General features: G+C 43.0%; 1 protein-coding gene across 1 annotated transcript; it reads left to right on the forward strand.

Annotated features, from left to right (window-relative positions):
• The first annotated feature begins 2,902 nt into the window (after positions 1-2,902).
• On the forward strand, positions 2,903-16,428 carry LOC120031233 (zinc finger protein 2 homolog). Its single transcript, XM_038976896.1, has 2 exons — positions 2,903-3,079; positions 9,674-16,428. Exon 2 carries the CDS (start codon positions 9,774-9,776, stop codon positions 11,811-11,813), a length of 2,040 nt encoding a protein of 679 aa, XP_038832824.1. The 5' UTR covers positions 2,903-3,079; positions 9,674-9,773; the 3' UTR covers positions 11,814-16,428.
• Positions 16,429-19,323: the final 2,895 nt, after the last annotated feature.

Below are 19,323 nucleotides of genomic sequence, written 5' to 3' on the forward strand. Positions count from 1 at the left end.
AATCATAACTGAATTTAACTTGACTTTATCAACTCTTTTAATACTTTCACATTTGTAGAAGTTGAACTTGCTACAGGCAAAATATGATGGTGTCCTTCAAGGTAGCCTGTTTTTATAACTTCAGTCAACCTAGCTATATTTCTGCTTCAGTAGGGTGAAGGCTATAACTGATATTTTGGCCACAATGTAACACGAATGGTGGTCAGCCCAGCCACAGTGTACGAGTCTACCAGACTGACTGGAAAAATAATATCTTATGGAGTGGCCATGAGGTGGGGGTAAGATGGCGGACAGGAAAACATTTAGAAAAGTGGAACATACACTACAAAAGTATGTGGACACCTGCTCGTCGAACATCACATTCCAAAATCATGGGCATTTTTATGGAGTTGGTTCCCCCTTTGCTGCTATAACAGCCTCCACTAATCTAGGAAGGCTTTCCACTAGATGTTGAAACATTGCTGCAGGGACTTTTTCCTTTCAGCCACAAGAGCATTAGTTAAATTGGGCACTGATGTTGGGGATTAGGCCTGGCTTCCAAATCATCCCAAAGGTGTTCGAAGGGGTTGAGGTTAGGGCTCTGTGCCGGTCAGTCTTTGTTCTTCCACACCGATCTCGACAAACCATTTCTGTATGGACCTTGCTTTGTGCACGGGGGTATTGTTATGCTGAAACAGGAAAGGGCCTTCCCCAAACTGTTGCCACAAAGTTGGAAGCACAGAATCATCTAAAATGTCTTTGTATGCTGTAGCATTAAGATGTCCCTTCACTGGAACTAAGGGGCCCAGCCCGAACCATGAAAAACAGCCCCAGACCACTATTTCTCTGCCACCAAACTTTACAGTTGGCACTATGTATTCGGGCAGGTAGCGTTCTCCTGGCAGCCCAGATTTGTCCGTTGGACTGCCAGATGATGAAGCGTTATTCATCACTGCAGAGAACACGTTGCTACTGCTCCAGAGTCCAATGGTGGTGAGCTTTACACAACTCCAGCCGACGCTTGGTATTGCGCATGGTGATATTAGGCTTGTGTGCAGATTGTCGGCCATGGAAACACATTTAATGAAGCTCCCGACAAACAGTTCTTGTGCTGATGTTGCTTCCAGAGGCAGTTTAGAAGTCTGTAGTGAGTGTTTTAACTGAGGACAGACGTTTTTTACACGTTACACGCTTCAGCACTCAGCAGCCCCGTTCTGTGAGCTTGTTTGGCCTACCACTTCGCGGCTAAGCCGTTGTTGCTCCTAGACGTTTCAACTTCACAATAACAGCACTTACAGTTAACAGGGGCAGAAATTTGACAAACTGACTTGTTGGAAAGGTGGCATACTATGATGGTGCCATGTTGAAAGTCACTAAGGCCATTCTACTGCCAATGTTTGTCTATTGAGATTGCATGACTGTGTGCTCGATTTAATACACTTGTCAGCAACGGGTGTGGCTGAAATAGCAGAATCTACTCATTTCAAGGGGTGTCCACAGACTTGTGTATATATACAGTAGTGTATTATAAGTAAATATGGAATGGGGGCATGCACAAGCCATCTATAAGATCTGAAGAAGGAGAATATGGAGGACAGGCAAAAAAGGAGAAAAGTGGAACATGTTTTGAATGAACATGGAAAGGTGGATCACACAGAACTTTTGGAGGAGCTACAGAAGGAAATTGAATCTGACCAGTGTGAGGATGAATTAACTGCGGTGGCAGGTGCGGTGAAGAACGTAGAGTTTGATCCTCATCGTGATTATGACAAAGAAGGTTCTGGCCCAGTGGGAGTGATATTTTTGGAGAGAATGGATCCTTGCCTTCTGGCAGATCCACATGTGGTGTCAGGTTGGGTGGTAAAGAGGTTGGGGAATGTTGGGTCGGTTTAAGTGACTCAAAGTGGAATCGTGCAGATTTTTGCGTTTCTGCCTTCCAGAGGGAGCGTGCGATCCGCACCACACGACTGGGTACAAGAACTGTAACTTGTTTTCGTCTCCGGAGCAGGGCGCCATTAAAAGGAGTGATAACTGGAGTGGCGTTAAGTGTTAAGTGGATCAACTGAAGTTGAAGATTTGTTTGGTGCAACACAGACCCGGTGGAGAACGTGGTGAAACAAAGAAGACACTGTCTGTACTTCTGAGTTTTGATGCAGAGTTAGGATGTGTCAGTTATCCCGTGTTAGCTTTTGTCCTAAATCCATTACGGTGTTTTAGGTGTCAAGCTTATGGTCATGTGGCAGCAGTGTGTAGGAGGGAGATTCCTCGATGTGCGAAGTGTGCAGGAGGACATGAGACAAAGGAATCTGTAGTATCGGTGGAAAAAGTTTTGTGTGTAAACTGTAGAGGTACCAATGGTGCTGGAGATCAGAGGTGCCCGGTGAGAGAAAGGCAGTTTGAGATTGCCAGCATCAGAGTAGTGCAGGTGTTGTATGCTGAGGCTGCGAAGAGAGTAATAGAGGAAGATGGATACCTGTGAGTAGGCTGAGGCCAATAGAGAGTGATAGGAATTACATGTGCTTCAATAAGGTAGATTATTTTGGCATTCATGGCCATGGTTGTGAATTGTACTGCAGGAATGGAATGTAAATTACAGAGGATAGATGTTCTGGTGGCAGCTACTGAGAAGCACTTGGGTGTACAAGATTTTACTGCAGAAGAGTCACAGATGTTTTGAACGATAGTGTCCTGTCCTCCCAGGCTGCTGGCCCCCATGTAGGATCAGATAGGGCCAATGTAGTGGAATAGTGGTGAGGTTTTAATGAGTGCAGGGTTAGTTGGTAGGGCAATTTTTCACAAAGGTAATACATTCATACTTCAGAATAGAAGGATGATACACAGCCAATACAGTAGGTGGCGGCATTCACCTATAATATTTGTTTGCGGACCGCCATAATACCAAAGAAGAAGAAGAAGAAAAAGAATAGCCGATGATCTCCGCCCCTTTCTCCTCCCCTGATTCTTTTAATTACTATGTAGAAAAAATGGGGCTAACTAGCGGGGAACCGGATGGATACAACACGATTCACAATGTAACATAAGTGGAGCGATATAAAGAATGGGCAGAGAAAGTCTAACCTAATCAGACTTTAGAAATGTGGTAAGTACATTCCAGAGTTCGATCCGATACAAGTGGTACCTAACCTTGCTAGCTAGCTTTATGAACGGTCAGATAGGCCTCGCGCAATCTACGCTAGTTAACGTAGTTGTAGCTGTGGCGTCATTGCGCAAACAAAAGCGAAGAATTTAGCTAGCTAACTAGCTAACTTGCTGCTGTCACCCGGTTGTCTCCTTACAAGCCAGATACAATGCATTTCACACACATGTCCGCATTTCGTTTAAATACATTTTTTTTTTTTCTCTCATCTCTCTAATAACTTTTGAAGGGTTGGAGGCAAGCAACAGCCTGACATTTTGTTAATATCAAGACAGCTGTCACGATGCTTTAACTTTGGCTCTACACATGCAGAGAATAGCTAACTGACTGTGGCCATTGGCCAGACTGTCATAAGGGTATCTAGTGAACTTATTATATATATACAAAAATATATCTGGGCATACAGGGTTGTGAAAGCTAGCTAGCTAGCTAGCTAACCATGTTTAGATAAGAATACAGTTCATGTAGCTACGCTAGCTAGTTAGCTAGCTAGCCAATTTATTCAAAATGGACACTTCTGGTGTATTTTTGAGTATGATAGCTAGCTAGCTGATTTAGGTAGCTAAATTACATGTTTTTGAAAATGATCAGCGTTTAACTGTTACTGCCTTATTTTTCATAACTGTACAAAAGTTCTCATGAACTATAAATTTAGCTATTTGGTAGAACTTGACCGATATGAGATGTTTGGATCTGCTTTTAGTTTGGAAATGTTCACGATAACCAATATATCTGCCAACATTTTTATTATAGCTGGAATAAAAAAATCAAAAACATTCTGTATGGATTGTGCTTAAAACAGCTCTACAAAGGTACCTCAGAAATCTGATTTCAAATGTTTTTGTTGTTGAAAAGAACACTTAATGTAAGCACCACAGCCTTTAGGAGCACCAGAAAGGCAAAACAATTTTTGGGGGGGGTGTTTATTCAAGGGAAAGGAGGATAAACTGCTGAGATTGCAGCAAAAAATGTGCCTCTGAAGACTGAGCTGCATCATGCTATCCAATTGGAAAACAACGGACAGGACAAGTTTTCCATGTTTTGGTATTTAGCTATGTTTTCATCGATTGTAGGGCTGTAGACACTAAATTCTGGTAGTTGTCAATTGAAAGGAACAACTTAAATGAGCACGGTTACGTGCACACAATACGATTATTGTGGATAGATTAACATAATTAGTTTGTTTTAAAACAATACATTTCTCAAATCCTGTTTACATGGACACATTTGAAATCAGGTTACCTGATGGGACTTAAATAAATGCAGAAAATTGCTAATAAAAATAAACGTCCTAGCACCGTGACAGTGTTCATTTTTGCAAAGCCTATTTGATTCGGATCAAATACACAGCTGGAAAGCTGATTTTAAGCTGTTTATATGTCCTAATAAATCGAAAGATTGCTCAGAAAACCAGGTGTTTTATTTGGTGCATGCTTACTTCGATTTTGACCGTACGCCGATTAAGATAAGCAGATAAGTTTCGAGTTAGGTCAGGGGTTATGGGTAGGATTTAGCGTAGGTCAAAATTTAGCGTAGGGATGTCCCAAGGATACCAGGTGGCACTAATCCTCAGTGAACGGTGTCAAGTACTCTCACACAGCTAGTTAGCTGGCTAGCACTCGTCATGGAAATGGGGGTGGCGAAACGTGAATATGAACCAGTCTCTGACAAGTGTCAACCCATACATTAAAACTTAGCTACGACGCGCTAATTTTTAACATGCTATATAGTTTGTACCTATGAAAACATTTGAATGACAGAGCTTGAGGAACACCCTATGCAAAGATGAAATACAGTGCATTCGGAAAGTATTCAGACCCCTTCCCTTTTCCATATTTTGTTACGTTACAGCCTTATTCAAAAATGGATAAAAATGAAATATAAATCTACACACAATACCCCATAATGACAAAGCGAAAACAGGTTTTTAGAAATGTTTGCACATTTATAAAAAATTCAAAACAGATACCTTACATAAATATTCAGACCCTTTACTATGAGACTCAAAATTGAGCTCAGGTGCATCCTGTTTCCATTGATCATCCTTGATGTTTCTACAACTTGTTTGGAGGTGGTCAAGAACCCGATGGTCACTCTGAGAGAGCTCCAGTTCCTCTTGGAGATGGTTGTCTTTCTGGAAGGTTCTCTCATCTCTGCAGCACTCCACCAATCAGGCCTTCATTGTAGTGTGGCCAGACGGAAGCCACTCTTCAGTAAAAGGCACATGACAGCCCGCTTGGAGTTTGCATAAAGGCACCTAAAGGACTCTGACCATGAGAAACAAGATTCTCTGGTCAGATGAAACCAAGATTGAACTCTTTGTCCTGAATGCCAGCGTCACGTCTGGAGGAAACCTGGCACCATCCTTACGGTGAAACATGGTGGTGGTGGCAGCATCATGTTTTGGGAATGTTTTTCAGCGGCAGGGACTGGGAGACTAGTCAGGATTGAGGCAAAAATCCCCAAATACCGGTGTGCCAAGCTTGAGGCATCATACCCAAGAAGACTCGAGGCTGTAATCGCTGCCAAAGGCGCTTCAACAAAGTACTGAGTAAAGGATCTGAATACTTATGTAAATGTGATATTTCAGTTTATTTTTAATACATTTGCCAACATTTCTGAACTTGTTTTTGCTTTGTATTTAGGGGGTTTTGTGTGTAGATTGAGGGGGGAAAAGTAATGTAAAATGTTCGAATAAGGCTGTAATGTAACAACATTTTGAAAAAGTGAAGGTCTGAATACTTTCCGAATGCACTGTATAACACACCAGTTTTCATGGGCTTCACTAAAGGTCTGTGAGGTTACTGAGTTTAACGTTCTCAGAACGGCACTTGCTTTACATCCATTGTTTGTCACGATACCCAACACCCTTCCATGGCACTTCAAGTAACAGTATATGGCCGGTGTGCATTTTTGGCACTTTACTGAGCTGGCAAGCTCCTATCTATTAAGCACTCACCGTAGACGCAGTAACAATTAGTTCACAGTAGTTCACTCTCCTCTCTGACAGGTTTAGTTGCGTTGGGTGATATTGTCCATTCTTACTGTAATGCACTAAGTTATAGCTATAAGCCTATGTAAAGAGCTCCCTCTTCAGGATAAATAATAAAATGCAAAAATAAGTCAAATTCTATGAAGAACTAGGTGTTTTAACGGTTTATGCTTACTTTGCTTAGGACCTTACACTGATTTAAGATAATCAGAGGAAAGTGTTTACATGAATAATGCAAAACTCTGAGTATTGCCATAATCAGTTTAATACACTGCTCAAAAAAATAAAGGGAACACTTAAACAACACAATGTAACTCCAAGTCAATCACACTTCTGTGAAATCAAACTGTCCACTTAGGAAGCAACACTGATTGACAATAAATTTCACATGCTGTTGTGCAAATGGAATAGACAAAAGGTGGAAATTATAGGCAATTAGTAAGACACCCCCAAAAAAGGAATGGTTCTGCAGGTGGTGACCACACACCACTTCTCAGTTCCTATGCTTCCTGGCTGATGTTTTGGTCACTTTTGAATGCTGGCGGTGCTTTCACTCTAGTGGTAGCATGAGACGGAGTCTACAACCCACACAAGTGGCTCAGGTAGTGCAGCTCATCCAGGATGGCACATCAATGCGAGCTGTGGCAAAAAGGTTTGCTGTGTCTGTCAGCGTAGTGTCCAGAGCATGGAGGCGCTACCAGGAGGCAGGCCAGTACATCAGGAGACTTGGAGAAGGCCGTAGGAGGGCAACAACCCAGCAGCAGGACCGCTACCTCCGCCTTTGTGCAAGGAGGTGCACTGCCAGAGCCCTGCAAAATGACCTCCAGCAGGCCACAAATGTGCATGTGTCTGCTCAAACGGTCAGAAACAGATTCCATGAGGGTGGTATGAGGGCCCGACGTCCACAGGTGGGGGTTGTGCTTACAGCCCAACACCGTGCAGGACGTTTGGCATTTGCCAGAGAACACCAAGATTGGCAAATTCGCCACTGGCGCCCTGTGCTCTTCACAGATGAAAGCAGGTTCACACTGAGCACATGAGCACATGTGACAGACGTGACAGAGTCTGGAGACGCCGTGGAGAACGTTCTGCTGCCTGCAACATCCTCCAGCATGACCGGTTTGGCGGTGGGTCAGTCATGGTGTGGGGTGGCATTTCTTTGTGGGGCCGTACAGCCCTCCATGTGCTCGCCAGAGGTAGCCTGACTGCCATTAGGTACCGAGATGAGATCCTCAGACCCCTTGTGAGACCATATGCTGACAAATGCACATTTGTGGCCTGCTGGAGGTCATTTTGCAGGGCTCTGGCAGTGCACCTCCTTGCACAAAGGCGGAGGTAGCGGTCCTGCTGCTGGGTTGTTGCCCTCCTACGGCCTCCTCCACGTCTCCTGATGTACTGGCCTGTCTCCTGGTAGCGCCTCCATGCTCTGGATGCTACGCTGACAGACACAGCAAACCTTCTTGCCACAGCTCGCATTGATGTGCCATCCTGGATGAGCTGCACTACCTGAGCCACTTGTGTGGGTTGTAGACTCTGTCTCATGCTACCACTAGAGTGAAAGCACCGCCAGCATTCAAAAGTAACCAAAACATCAGCCAGGGAGCATAGGAACTGAGAAGTGGTCTGTGGTCACCACCTGCAGAACCATTCCTTTTTTGGGGGTGTCTTACTAATTGCCTATAATTTCCACCTTTTGTCTATTCCATTTGCACAACAGCATGTGAAATTTATTGTCAATCAGTGTTGCTTCCTAAGTGGACAGTTTGATTTCACAGAAGTGTGATTGACTTGGAGTTACATTGTGTTGTTTAAGTGTTCCCTTTATTTTTTTGAGCAGTGTATTAAGTTATTAGTAGTTCCGGGACGATACCAGTATCGCAAAACTCATTAGTAACGTGGCAAGGAAACAAACACGAAGCATATTTAATTTCTTTAGGAAATCAGCCCTAATGTTGGAAACAAGCATGATTATGTTGTCATTGAGTCACATTTATTTATTTCCCAAGCTATAGCACACAATATTTCACATACATCAGGTTTTTAAAGGACCAAAGATTTTGGTCTGCTTCGTGTCTTCATTTTTGCCATGGAAAAAATATTGCAGTAGTGGTATCGTCACAGCCCTAATTATTAGTGTGCATGTAAACGTACTCCATGGTTCTCCTCACTTTTGTCAAGTGATTTTTACGAAATTTAGTTGGTTAGCTAATTTGGATATGTCTCAGACACAAATAGGCCTATGGGAAGCTGCATTTTCCTCAGAGTAGCTACTGTATATGCATTGGTAATCTGTCATTGCTAACATCTTCCATCTGTAAAAATATGATCTGCATTATTCCTAGAGTGGGTACTAAGCTAAGGTTGATGTTAAATGATTGTACTCGTATGCAATAAAGGCCAGCAATTTTAACGTAGCCTAATGTCTGGAAACCGCATGTTGCTGTGCTCCACTAATAGTTTAGCTAGGCCATTTTTGGAACTTTAACAATGTAACATATATATTTTTTGTAAAAAACAGCCAGGCACCAAGCTGCTAGCTATGTAGTGTGAGAGATATCTGGAAATATCTTGGGAAGTGAACGATAGAAGTGACGTGACATGCAGCCAAAATGGATGCTCACATTTGCCACACTCAAGGGACACGAATGTTGTCATGGACCTGCTGAATGTTTTTTACTCTGTGTACGCCATAAGTGTCCCGTATACCTCACTGTAAAGCCGCCTTGAAGGCGCTGTAAAGCACAAGTATAAATGCTTAGAAGATTTTGAGGGTGCGCGTACTATTCACTTTTGTCATGGGGAAACCCGTTGGATGACATTTTTTACTACAAAAAGTGGACTTTCGTGTTTTGCATCGGACTGGGTTAAAAAGGAGCATAATTTTAATCATTAGCATGTCCATTTCCTACCAATCTCTGAAATGTGTTTGATAGTTACTGTCACATAAAACTTGATCACTCATCAATCCTTACTGGGTGTGGCGAAAGCTTCTCAAAATGGTTGACCTGAGGGTATTAGAAGCAAAGTATGGTTTCGATCAAGGTAACTGTTTGGCTGCTCTTTTTAGGCCGTTTTGATAATAGGAGCTAGTATCCGGACAATACAGGTGTCAATTGTCTTCATCTAATTTGAATGAGACTGAATTCCTTTGTTTCAAAAGGTGTCAGCCTTTTTAACAGAATTGAAAGCCGATATAGGAGAGGCTTTGCAGCGCAGGAGAGGCTTTGCAGCGCAGGAGAGGCTTTGCAGCGCAGGAGAGGCTTTGCAGCGCAGGAGAGGCTTTGCAGCGCAGGAGAGGCTTTGCAGCGCAGGAGAGGCTTTGCAGCGCAGGAGAGGCTTTGCAGCGCAGGAGAGGCTTTGCAGCGCAGGAGAGGCTTTGCAGCGCAGGAGAGGCTTTGCAGCGCAGGAGAGGCTTGGAAATTTGTAGCATCCAATCATTTTTGTTCCTACTCATGGTGTTGTAATAAAACTGTTATAGTTAGTCAGGACCAGCACCTACCACCCCATATGTTTGGTAAAGTAGTAACTTATTTTTTCTCTTTCAGTTGTTGACCAGACAAAGGAAGAGTTCTACAAAACAAGGTGCTCATGAAGAATGGAACTAACCATGTTTAACATTTAACTTTGATCATTGAACACACCCTAATGGATTACGTAAGCTCCGCTGAACCAGATGTTGATGCCTTCATCTGCACAGAATGTGGGGATGGCTTCAGGCGCTACCTTGACTTGGTTAAACACATTACTGTTCATGAACGACTCAGAACTCATGAACGAACAGATTCATTTTCCCTTGACAGTTTACCCAATGGGTTTCAAGTTCCCCGTGAGTATGCTCTCCATGAAAATGGAACTTTCATAGTGGTTGACAGATCTGGACCATCAAACAACCCTTCTTCTGTCAAACAGCCATCTTCAACTCCTTCACCTTATCAGAATTCAAAGACCATTGTACTTACAACTAAGCCAGCAAAAACTGATCTACGTGTTAACACAGTATCTCACTCCCAGTGCTGCAGTGTCTCTCCTCTAAAACAGTACCGATGCGAAACATGTGGAAAATCGTTTAACAACCAGCTGAGTTTACAACACCATCAACAGTATCGGAATTTAGAGCAAGGTTATAAGTGCACCTTGTGTTGCAAGATCTTCACAGATAAAGAGTGGCTAAGGGAACATCTCCAAGAACATGCCCATGAAATATTTTACTGCTGTGGTCAGTGTGGAAGACGCTTTCTGAAACAAGAGACCCTGTATGTTCATCAAAAAGAGCGGCATGGATCGCTGGGGCTCAAACAAATGGGGAAGTCAGACAATGGTGAAGAGAACATAATACAGAAAACATATCACTGTAAGAAGTGTAATCTGTGTTTTTTCTGGCTCTCCGACTTGCAGAGCCACTTACTCAGTCATTCCAAAGACAAACCATTATCTGTGAACTCTTCATCTAAAATCGAGCAACAGTCTCAGAAAGATGAGCTATCACATACCATAGAGTACAGCGACAGCACCCCTACCGATGTGACCAAATGGTACAGCAGCGGCACCCCTACTACCGATGTGACCAAACAGTACAGCAGTGACGTAACTGTTGATGTGAAGACCCACAATGGCAAATCTGATTCCAAAACACCATCCTCTTTCAGACCATACCGCTGTGGTTTGTGTGGAGATCGCTTCCAGCAGTTAACAGACTTGAAGGAGCATCATCTTACCCATCAAACACAGGAAGAAATTGACAAGTTAAATAAGGATTCAGAGTCACAAAGAGTTGTAAAAAAGTGGCAAAGGTATACTCGCATTGAGTGCATCGTAACAAAAGCACCTGCAAGGAAGGGAGGAAGGCCCCCACTTTATAAAAAAGGCTCTGGGACAAAATTACATCCATGCAAGCACTGCCACCGTGTATTCAGTCACTCTAGTAGTCTGTCTCGGCACAATAGATCCCACAAGGGGACTCTTCACACTTGTGTTCTCTGTGGGAAACATTTTCCACAACGCTGTGATGTCCGGAGGCATATAGCCATGTATCACAAACCTGAATTAGAGAAGAAGCCAAGTCTTAAGTACTTGGCATTGCATTCTAAACCAGATGGTGGTTCCCAATTGAATTCTGATGTGTTGGAACAGAATGCGTCATCTGAAATAAAACTCAAGAAGTCTTTAGACAGTGTTGTTGCAGAATTGGACAGTGACAATGGTGAAGATCAGCAAACCACATCTACTGGAGAAGTGTCCGCTGCTCCTAAGGTACGGAGGAACTACAAGTGTGACGAATGTGGGAAAAAGTTTGGGCTGCTGTGTGTGTACCAACGGCATTTGCGGTACCACAAAAGGGAACCAGGTAGTGAAATGGTTAAGTGCCCTCACTGTCCAAGTCGCTTCCGGAGTTCTTCTGCTCTAGGGCGCCATCTTGAGATTCACCCAAGTCAGTCAAGGGGGGAAACGGACATGGAAGGACAGGCATCTCCCACTGCTGACTCCAATCCAGACCTGGACTCTGACCAAGACAATGTAAAGGATTTAGTGGGTCATGGGGACATTGATGATGTCAAGGGTGGGAATGGTGAAAAAATTGGTCCAGCAGAGGTGCTGTACGAATGCACTGAGTGTACAGAGACTTTTTCCTCCTTGCAGAAGTTTCTGAAGCACCAGAGTTCTCATGGGTCCGATAACCTTGGATAATGGAAACGATGCATGGTATTTATATTCGAAGGTCCGAACCCTAACTTGAGATCGATGCACATACCACATATTGTTGCACTGTTATGCAGACCTCAATTCATGATTTGCGAAAGTCCGAGTTACGTGCACGTCTCAAGTTAGGATTCTTTCCTTGATGATGGAGCAGTTTAACAAGTGTTTAAAAAAATTAATAATAATGTAACAATGAACTGAGGAACTACAACCAGTATGGTTCTTGGGGTGGGTAGGTCATTAATTCTGAACCAGAGTAGGATGACATTGATGTAGCACTGCATAGATCGAGATGGTGACTGAAGAACTGGGAATTACTGAGATTTTTTTATGTAATTTCTACAATCATGTGAATTTGAGAAGTTTTGTATCAATGTTTCAGATTGTTATGGTTACTTCAGTTAAACCCTTATAATTACCCCTGGAAATACCATGGTGTGGGAATAATGCCTTAATATGCTCTGAGAGCATTATTGAAGCTAGTAGTCGAGCACAATTTGCTAAAGACCAAGTGGCAATAACGTTTTTGCAGATAGATTTGGACCCATGCAAACCGTTAAGATGGTCTGCGGTAACAATGACTGTCCATTTTGTAGAGTAATTAGAAACGTTTTTTTACATGTGCATTTCCATTGGGATTTCACTTTAAAACTATTTAAGAGATTATTTATTTGCAATTGCCAAGCCTTTACAACCATGGTGTCTTTCTCAAGATCAGAAAACCTGTCAAGGTGAGATGTTCCCAAACTACCAGACCAGGAATATTGGTATCATTTTGAAAGGCTTTCTCATGTATCATCTTTTCACTATATTGTGGTCATGTCTCTCAATTCACAAAATGGTTCTGTTATCTAGATCCGTGGTTCCCAATGAGGGGTACTAGGACCTCTGGGAGTACTTAGCCTATCCACAGGGGGTACTTGAGAAGACTCATGAGACCATAGGCCTACTGTAAAATGCACATGAGGGGGCACTTCAGGGGTTGTCTCGGCAGAGCAAAATTCAGTTGGTGGTACAGTAACCGAAAAAGATTGGTAACCACTGCTCTAGATGACTTCTGCTGCCAGTCCTCTGGGTGGCCACGGATCTGTTAACACATGATCATGTTTTTCCTTAGGACACGACAAAGTCCAGTGATTCCAATGCAAGCCACACGTAGCATTGTGATGTAAATTAGCCTTTTCAAATCGTACTGTTGCTTTCTTTATTGCCTACCAAACGTAAACAAATGCATTGGCCCTGATTTTTTAAATGTTACTTTTGTGCCATTAAAGTTGAAAAATGTATTTTTTCCTAAAAATCAAAGATTGACCTTTTTTAAATGACCCATCAGTCATGGTGTTCAACTAATGATGAATGCGATCATGTGATAAGGTGGAAATGTCATCTTTGCGACTTTCCAACTCGTGGTAGGCTAAATATGTTTATGTTAGTGCTTTGTTGCCTACACACTGGAATGTTCATCCTACACAAGTTATTATAGAAGTACCATGTCTAGGATCCATAGGATGATGGTTTATATCAATTATAAGATAGGATGTAGTTTTTCAACTATAAAGAAACATCATGGCGGGTTCAGACTTCTAAATGGATCTGTGTTGAACACAAGCTATTCAGTAGATCAGACTTGTTCAGAATCATGTAGCCAGAAGAACAGAGGTGTCTGGGGGGAAAAGGAAAATTGCCTCTTTATGAGTGTGATCTTGTTCCAGAAACTTCTGCCCAAATGCTCAGTCTGGTGGATCAACGAGTCAAACTTGGCCTTTGTTAGCCAATACAGAAAGACCAGGAGAAACTCCCAGTGTATAGGCATTGATTGGTTCAATCTGCTTAATCTACCAACCAATCATCTTCCACAAACACTTCCCCATAACCTCGCAGTCGTGTGATTTGCTCAAATTAAATGATGACAAATACTTTACTTAAGTCACTCTTCTAAGGCCAACTTTGAACCGTTCATATCCCAGGCTTAGATGCACTGTGCGCAATAGCCTGGGGACAAGGTTATGTCAAGCGTCACTGTCCTTTGCACTGGTCACTCCTATTGTGCCTGTCCTTCACCTGGCAGGTCTCCCTAGGGCTGCTTCCCAATTCCTGAGCCTTCTCCCAGAAATGGGCACTGCCGTCTATACAATGGAAATTAATGCTCACACTAATCCAATGCCTTGAGGGAGCATGAGCAAGTGCACACTTTGGTGAGAAAGGTAGAGGATCAGACAGTATCCAATGGCCCAATCCAAAATCGACCCCTAGACCCTACCGCCTATGCACTTTTGGGGATTTGACAGGTGTTCGCAACATTGTGAAACTTCCACCTAGCCCATCGGTGAGCAAGTGGAGCTATTGCCATATTCCTTACATCTGTCAAATCCTCACAAGTGCGTAGGGGTCGATTTGGGATTGGGACAATGTGCGCACGATTTAGCTTGCTGGATAGGTGGAGTTCACACTTTAGACCAAATGGAACGGTTCCAAAGGTGCATACTCAGTCAACAGGGGGTGCTCAGCTTAAGTGAGTGCATTCAAGCTCAATTTATTGGTTTTGTTCCCTGTTGACTGAGTATGCACTTTTGGAACCATTCCATTCTGAGCAGAGGAACACGGCCATTGTTTCCACAGCCGCGAAGGTCCGTGCACATGACTCATTGACATACCGGATGAAATCAAGTCCTGGAGCATTACCCATTGCTTCCCAAAAGCAATGAATGTCCTGTGCAAAGCAAGGGAAACAACAACCGCAAAACTTGCATGATGGAATCTACTAGCTCACCACCAACTAGCTAGCGATTCCACATCGGCAACATAAGTGTCTATGTAAAGGACGTGTAAGTGAGTACCAATTTCTCCTGATTAAGCTTGCACTGAGGCTCAGACCTTTACCTTACTAGTACACTTACTAGCCCTCCTGAAGTGTCTTACCAGTTGGAAGATTGTAAAAAAAAAAAAACTAGCTATTTGCTGGCAGAAGTGGGGACACTTCAGGCTGAGAGTAATGTTCACACATGCCCATGTGCTACGCTCACCCATCAAACTTACTCAATAGTGACCCCAGTGCAACTATAGATTTGGGTCACGGCACCACTATAAAGGACGTCACGCTGCTTGCTTAGCGAGTACCACTTTTGGCTCACACGAGGCTCAAACCCAGGATACCTGCCTTGCTAGCACACGTGACCGCCCTCCTGAAGTGTCTTACCAGTTGGTGCCATGCAAAAAGCTAGCTATTCGCTGGCGCAAGTGGGGACAGTTCAGGCTGAGGAGTAAGTTTCACACACCCCCATGTGCTAAATCCACAAATTAGACTTTCACGTAAATCATTCATTAACGCCAATGGGAGACTTACAGAGACATTTGTTTTAAGGGTACGGATCTCAAGGCTGAGTAACCTTACTTACTTTTCTACAATCATTGGGTAGCTTGTATGAATTTTGAGACCTGTCTTTACACCGATAATCGGTAGTGAGTCAAGAAAGCCTTGGGTTTTCTCCATATGATCAGTCAAAAGCACACTTCATTTCAAGGAGCTATGCTGATCATCATGGATGCACCCACTTTAACTTACTGTACCCAAATTCAATCAAGCTGTTTCATCCATATGACAGTGACAGTATGCTTGTAGGCCTGTCTAATTTTTTTTACTGATGTTACATTTATTTGTGTCATTGTCCTTCATGATGTCCACACCCAAGGTACATGCTGACCTCGGGGTTAGAGCAAAAAAACAAATGTGGGTAGCAGTTCTGCAGCACGATGGCCACCTACTGGTGACGTGATGCACTGTGCATTCTATGATTAGTGTAAAAAGTGCATTTGTTACTTGCATTGAACACATCAGCTCCCCCCGTTTTACCTGCCTTGCGTTATTTGTCCAATAGACACATTCATCATTGAACCTCTTACAGATCCCGCCTTGTTCATGAATATGTCCAATTTGTGGCCTTGTCAAACCAGCTTCTAAGGATAGATTGACTCAAGATTTGTTTCCTCTTAAATCACCTGTAAATGGCATATTGGTTTGCAGAACCATGTAGTCCAAACTATCTCAGGTCATACCACTGGCTATAGTTTAATTGGAGTTACATATTGTATTACACAATTCCTATTGTTTATGCCATATATTGACCCTCAATTTGTATCTTAGGAAGAGAGTCTAGTTTTATTTACCAAACCCAATAGACATAGTTCTTAACTGGATTGATTTGACAGAAGAATGCTTTACATTAGGGGGTAGCTTAGTTGTTGGTTAAAGAGTGGTGTGTACAGATCCTTGACAACCCATGATGTTCTCAACCCTTAATGTAGACTTATCTTATCAATAGCACCATTCCAACCTATTGATTGGTTAAATATCATGGATTTGCAGTTGGTTTTGGACTAAACATACCCCAAAAGACAGTGAATAGCAGTAACTGGTCTATGGTAAGGCACTTACATGTGGCCCAGGCTTGCTCATAGAAGACATGAGTGGTTTCCCTTTCTTTTTTTGTACAAATTCTACTATATGGTTGAAATACTGTCCTTACTAGGACATGGCATGTCATTTTGGTATTTCACTTCACTGGTATGATGTAAAGTGGTGCCGTTGCTGAAGCCCATAAAAAAATAAAGCCACCATTTTGTCTCCAGTCCTTCTTGATTCTTGCAACCAAGATGGTGGCAACTAGGCAGAAGAAATCCAGGACAGACCTAAAGCAGGTAGACTGCTGGTTGTTTTTGCAATGTAGACCAACCTAAAGGGCTGCTCTGAAATTGAGGTGGGAGTACACATTGGTTCTTAACATCACAAGTGGGCAGAGCAACACAGGACATCAGAAACGTCGCTTGCTTTTGAGCGAACGGAGTCATGGCACTCCGCAGTAGCAGCCGTCGTCCTGCACGCATAGCGATCACACAGAAGCCTTGATGCACGCGGCAGGATGTGCGCAGACGCTGTACTGCGCAGCCATAGAACGTGTAGGGCGGGTACTTGCAAGGTTCTCCTTCCTTTTCATTGGTTCTAATAGCATAGAGTCATAAATGTTCCCGGGGTTCGGGCACATTGTGTGATTCGATAAAGAGAAAAACAAGAAAAAAATACATTTCTGAAAAACAACCAAATTATCAATATGTTCACGGAAATGTCTAGCTAGGTAGTAACCTAAAGCATCGTGGGACCGTGGATAACAACAGGAGTCAGGACCGCGGTACGCAAAACTGCATTGCCTGGTGAGTGCGGTTCTGAATTGAGTTCTAGATGAGAACCATGGTAGTAGCTAGTTAGTTAGCTAGCCTGCCTGGAGGCAGTAGATGACAATTGCCAAGCGAACATAAGCACATTTTAAGCATTGCAAGGGATGCCACCTTTTCCACTGGCATGAAAACATTATTTCGAGTTATTTTGTTTATTGAGTGGTTAGTTAAATGCATGCTTCTTCAGACATTCTGCTTTCTGACGACCTGGCTGGGGCTTCATCCCTACCCACTGGGCACAGACCATACGTCAATTCAGCGTACATTCCACGTTGGTTGAACGTTGATTTAACCGGTGTGTGCCCAGTGGCAGTGGGTAAGGTCTAACGTTATTGTAGTTGCTAGTAAAAGTACATTAACAATTCAATACAAACCTACCTGGGGTATATTAATTACGCCGATTCTGTTGCAAACCGTTTGAAACCGTTCACTCCAACTCAAAACATTTTTTAACTTCAGTTGGGCCCTCACCGTTCCGTTTGGTTCTTAAACGGTAAACTGTTAAAGTTGTAAGACGTCATGAAGACACCCCTGGATGGCACATTGACGTGACCTGTAACTAGCGAGGTAATTAAATGCATGATATCATGCATAGTTTGTTAACCGGCACTCAATTCCTTATTCCGTATACTGTTAACCAGATAATAGCTAAATCAATTTACTTAGATCAAGTTTCAGGTTTCCTCAATGTTTGGGAGGTAGAGATAGGCATGGGTACATGTTGGAACTGTGCAACCCATGTAGGTAGATGTGTGATGGAAATACTGCCACACTGGGATTATTGTAGTAAATTCCATTTATTTTTGGCAGTAGACAACCTCAACTGATTCTAGACACATATCTTATTTCTGCATGTAGAAAGCGGAAACATGTTTTTGTTGTCACCACACAGGGTAGGCCTAGTTACTAATATAAGTATGGCATTATGCCATATTTATTGGCATTATTGATGTTATGATGCTAATGTAAGGAAATCAAACACCCCTGCCATTATTAAATTGTGTTTGAGTATGCAGCTTAACTCGCTTGATAAATAGTGCAAATACGTTCATGCTGCTTTTCTGCTTCAACACCAGTGTTAAACTAGTTGTATACACCTTGATGTTATGCTAGGTGTATACACCCTGATCCATGTCAGAGTAGATCCGTCGGTGCCATGGCCCAGTGAGACATGGGTGCCAACCTGCGTAGATGGAAACAAGTCTGAGCCTATTGGGTAAAAAATTGTCAAAGACCCCAGCCACCCCAGTCATAGACTGTGCTCTCTACTACCGCATGGCAAGCGGTACCGGAGTGCCAAGTCTAGGACAAAAAGGCTTCTCAACAGTTTTTACCCCCAAGCCATAAGACTCCTGAACAGGTAATCAAATGTCTACCCAGACTATTTGCATTGTGTGCCCCCCCTCCCTGCTGCTACTCTCTGTTCATCATATATGCATAGTCACTTTAACCATATCTACATGTACATACTACCTCAATCAGCCTGACTAACCGGTGTCTGTATGTTGCCTCGCTGCTTTTATAGCCTCGCTACTGAATATAGCCTGTCTTTTTACTGTTGTTTTATTTCTTTACCTACCTATTGTTTACCTAATACCTTTTTTGCACTATTGGTTAGAGCCTGTAAGTAAGCATTTCACTGTTGTATTCAGCGCACGTGACAAACTTTGATTTGAGTTGGCTGGATGTCCTTTGGGTGGTAGACCATAATTGATACACACGGGAGCGTGTTGAGTGTGAAAAACCCAGCAGCGTTGCAGTTCTTGACCAACTCAAACCGGTGCGCCTGGCACCTACTACCATACCCTGTTCAAAGGCACTTAAATCTTTTGTCTTGCTCGTTCACCCAGCGGACTTCCATCTTATACGCAGTGGTGAATTTAGCATGTAAATCTTGGTGGGGCACACATTTTTTCCCCCAATGCATTCCAGCAAAGCCAATACAACAGTAAACAAAACATTGCACTATAACCGTGACAACCGGTTCCCACAAACTGTTAGGGCCTACAGAAAGCTGTCCCAACTGCAGTCCCAACACCTTACCACTGCCACACCTGACTATCAGCGGAGCCTTGTAGCGAAACAGATAATTTAGCCTCATTTACTGCCTTTAAAAAAAATGCTAATATGGCTGACTTGCTTAACCAAATATGGTTTCTACTGACAACTGAGATGTACAAACCACGGCATAAGGGGACAACAAGTGGATAAGAGGCAATGCGTAATTGCAATTTTAAGACAATGTGCGAGCTAGGACGGATGTATCAAT

The sequence above is a fragment of the Salvelinus namaycush genome, chromosome 37 (assembly GCF_016432855.1).
Source record: "Salvelinus namaycush isolate Seneca chromosome 37, SaNama_1.0, whole genome shotgun sequence".
NCBI classification, from domain to species: Eukaryota; Metazoa; Chordata; class Actinopteri; order Salmoniformes; family Salmonidae; genus Salvelinus; species Salvelinus namaycush.

Excerpts from the sequence above, each read along its gene's own strand:
- LOC120031233 (XM_038976896.1), top strand. The coding sequence starts at position 9,774 with ATGGATTACGTAAGCTCCGCTGAACCAGATGTTGATGCCTTCATCTGC.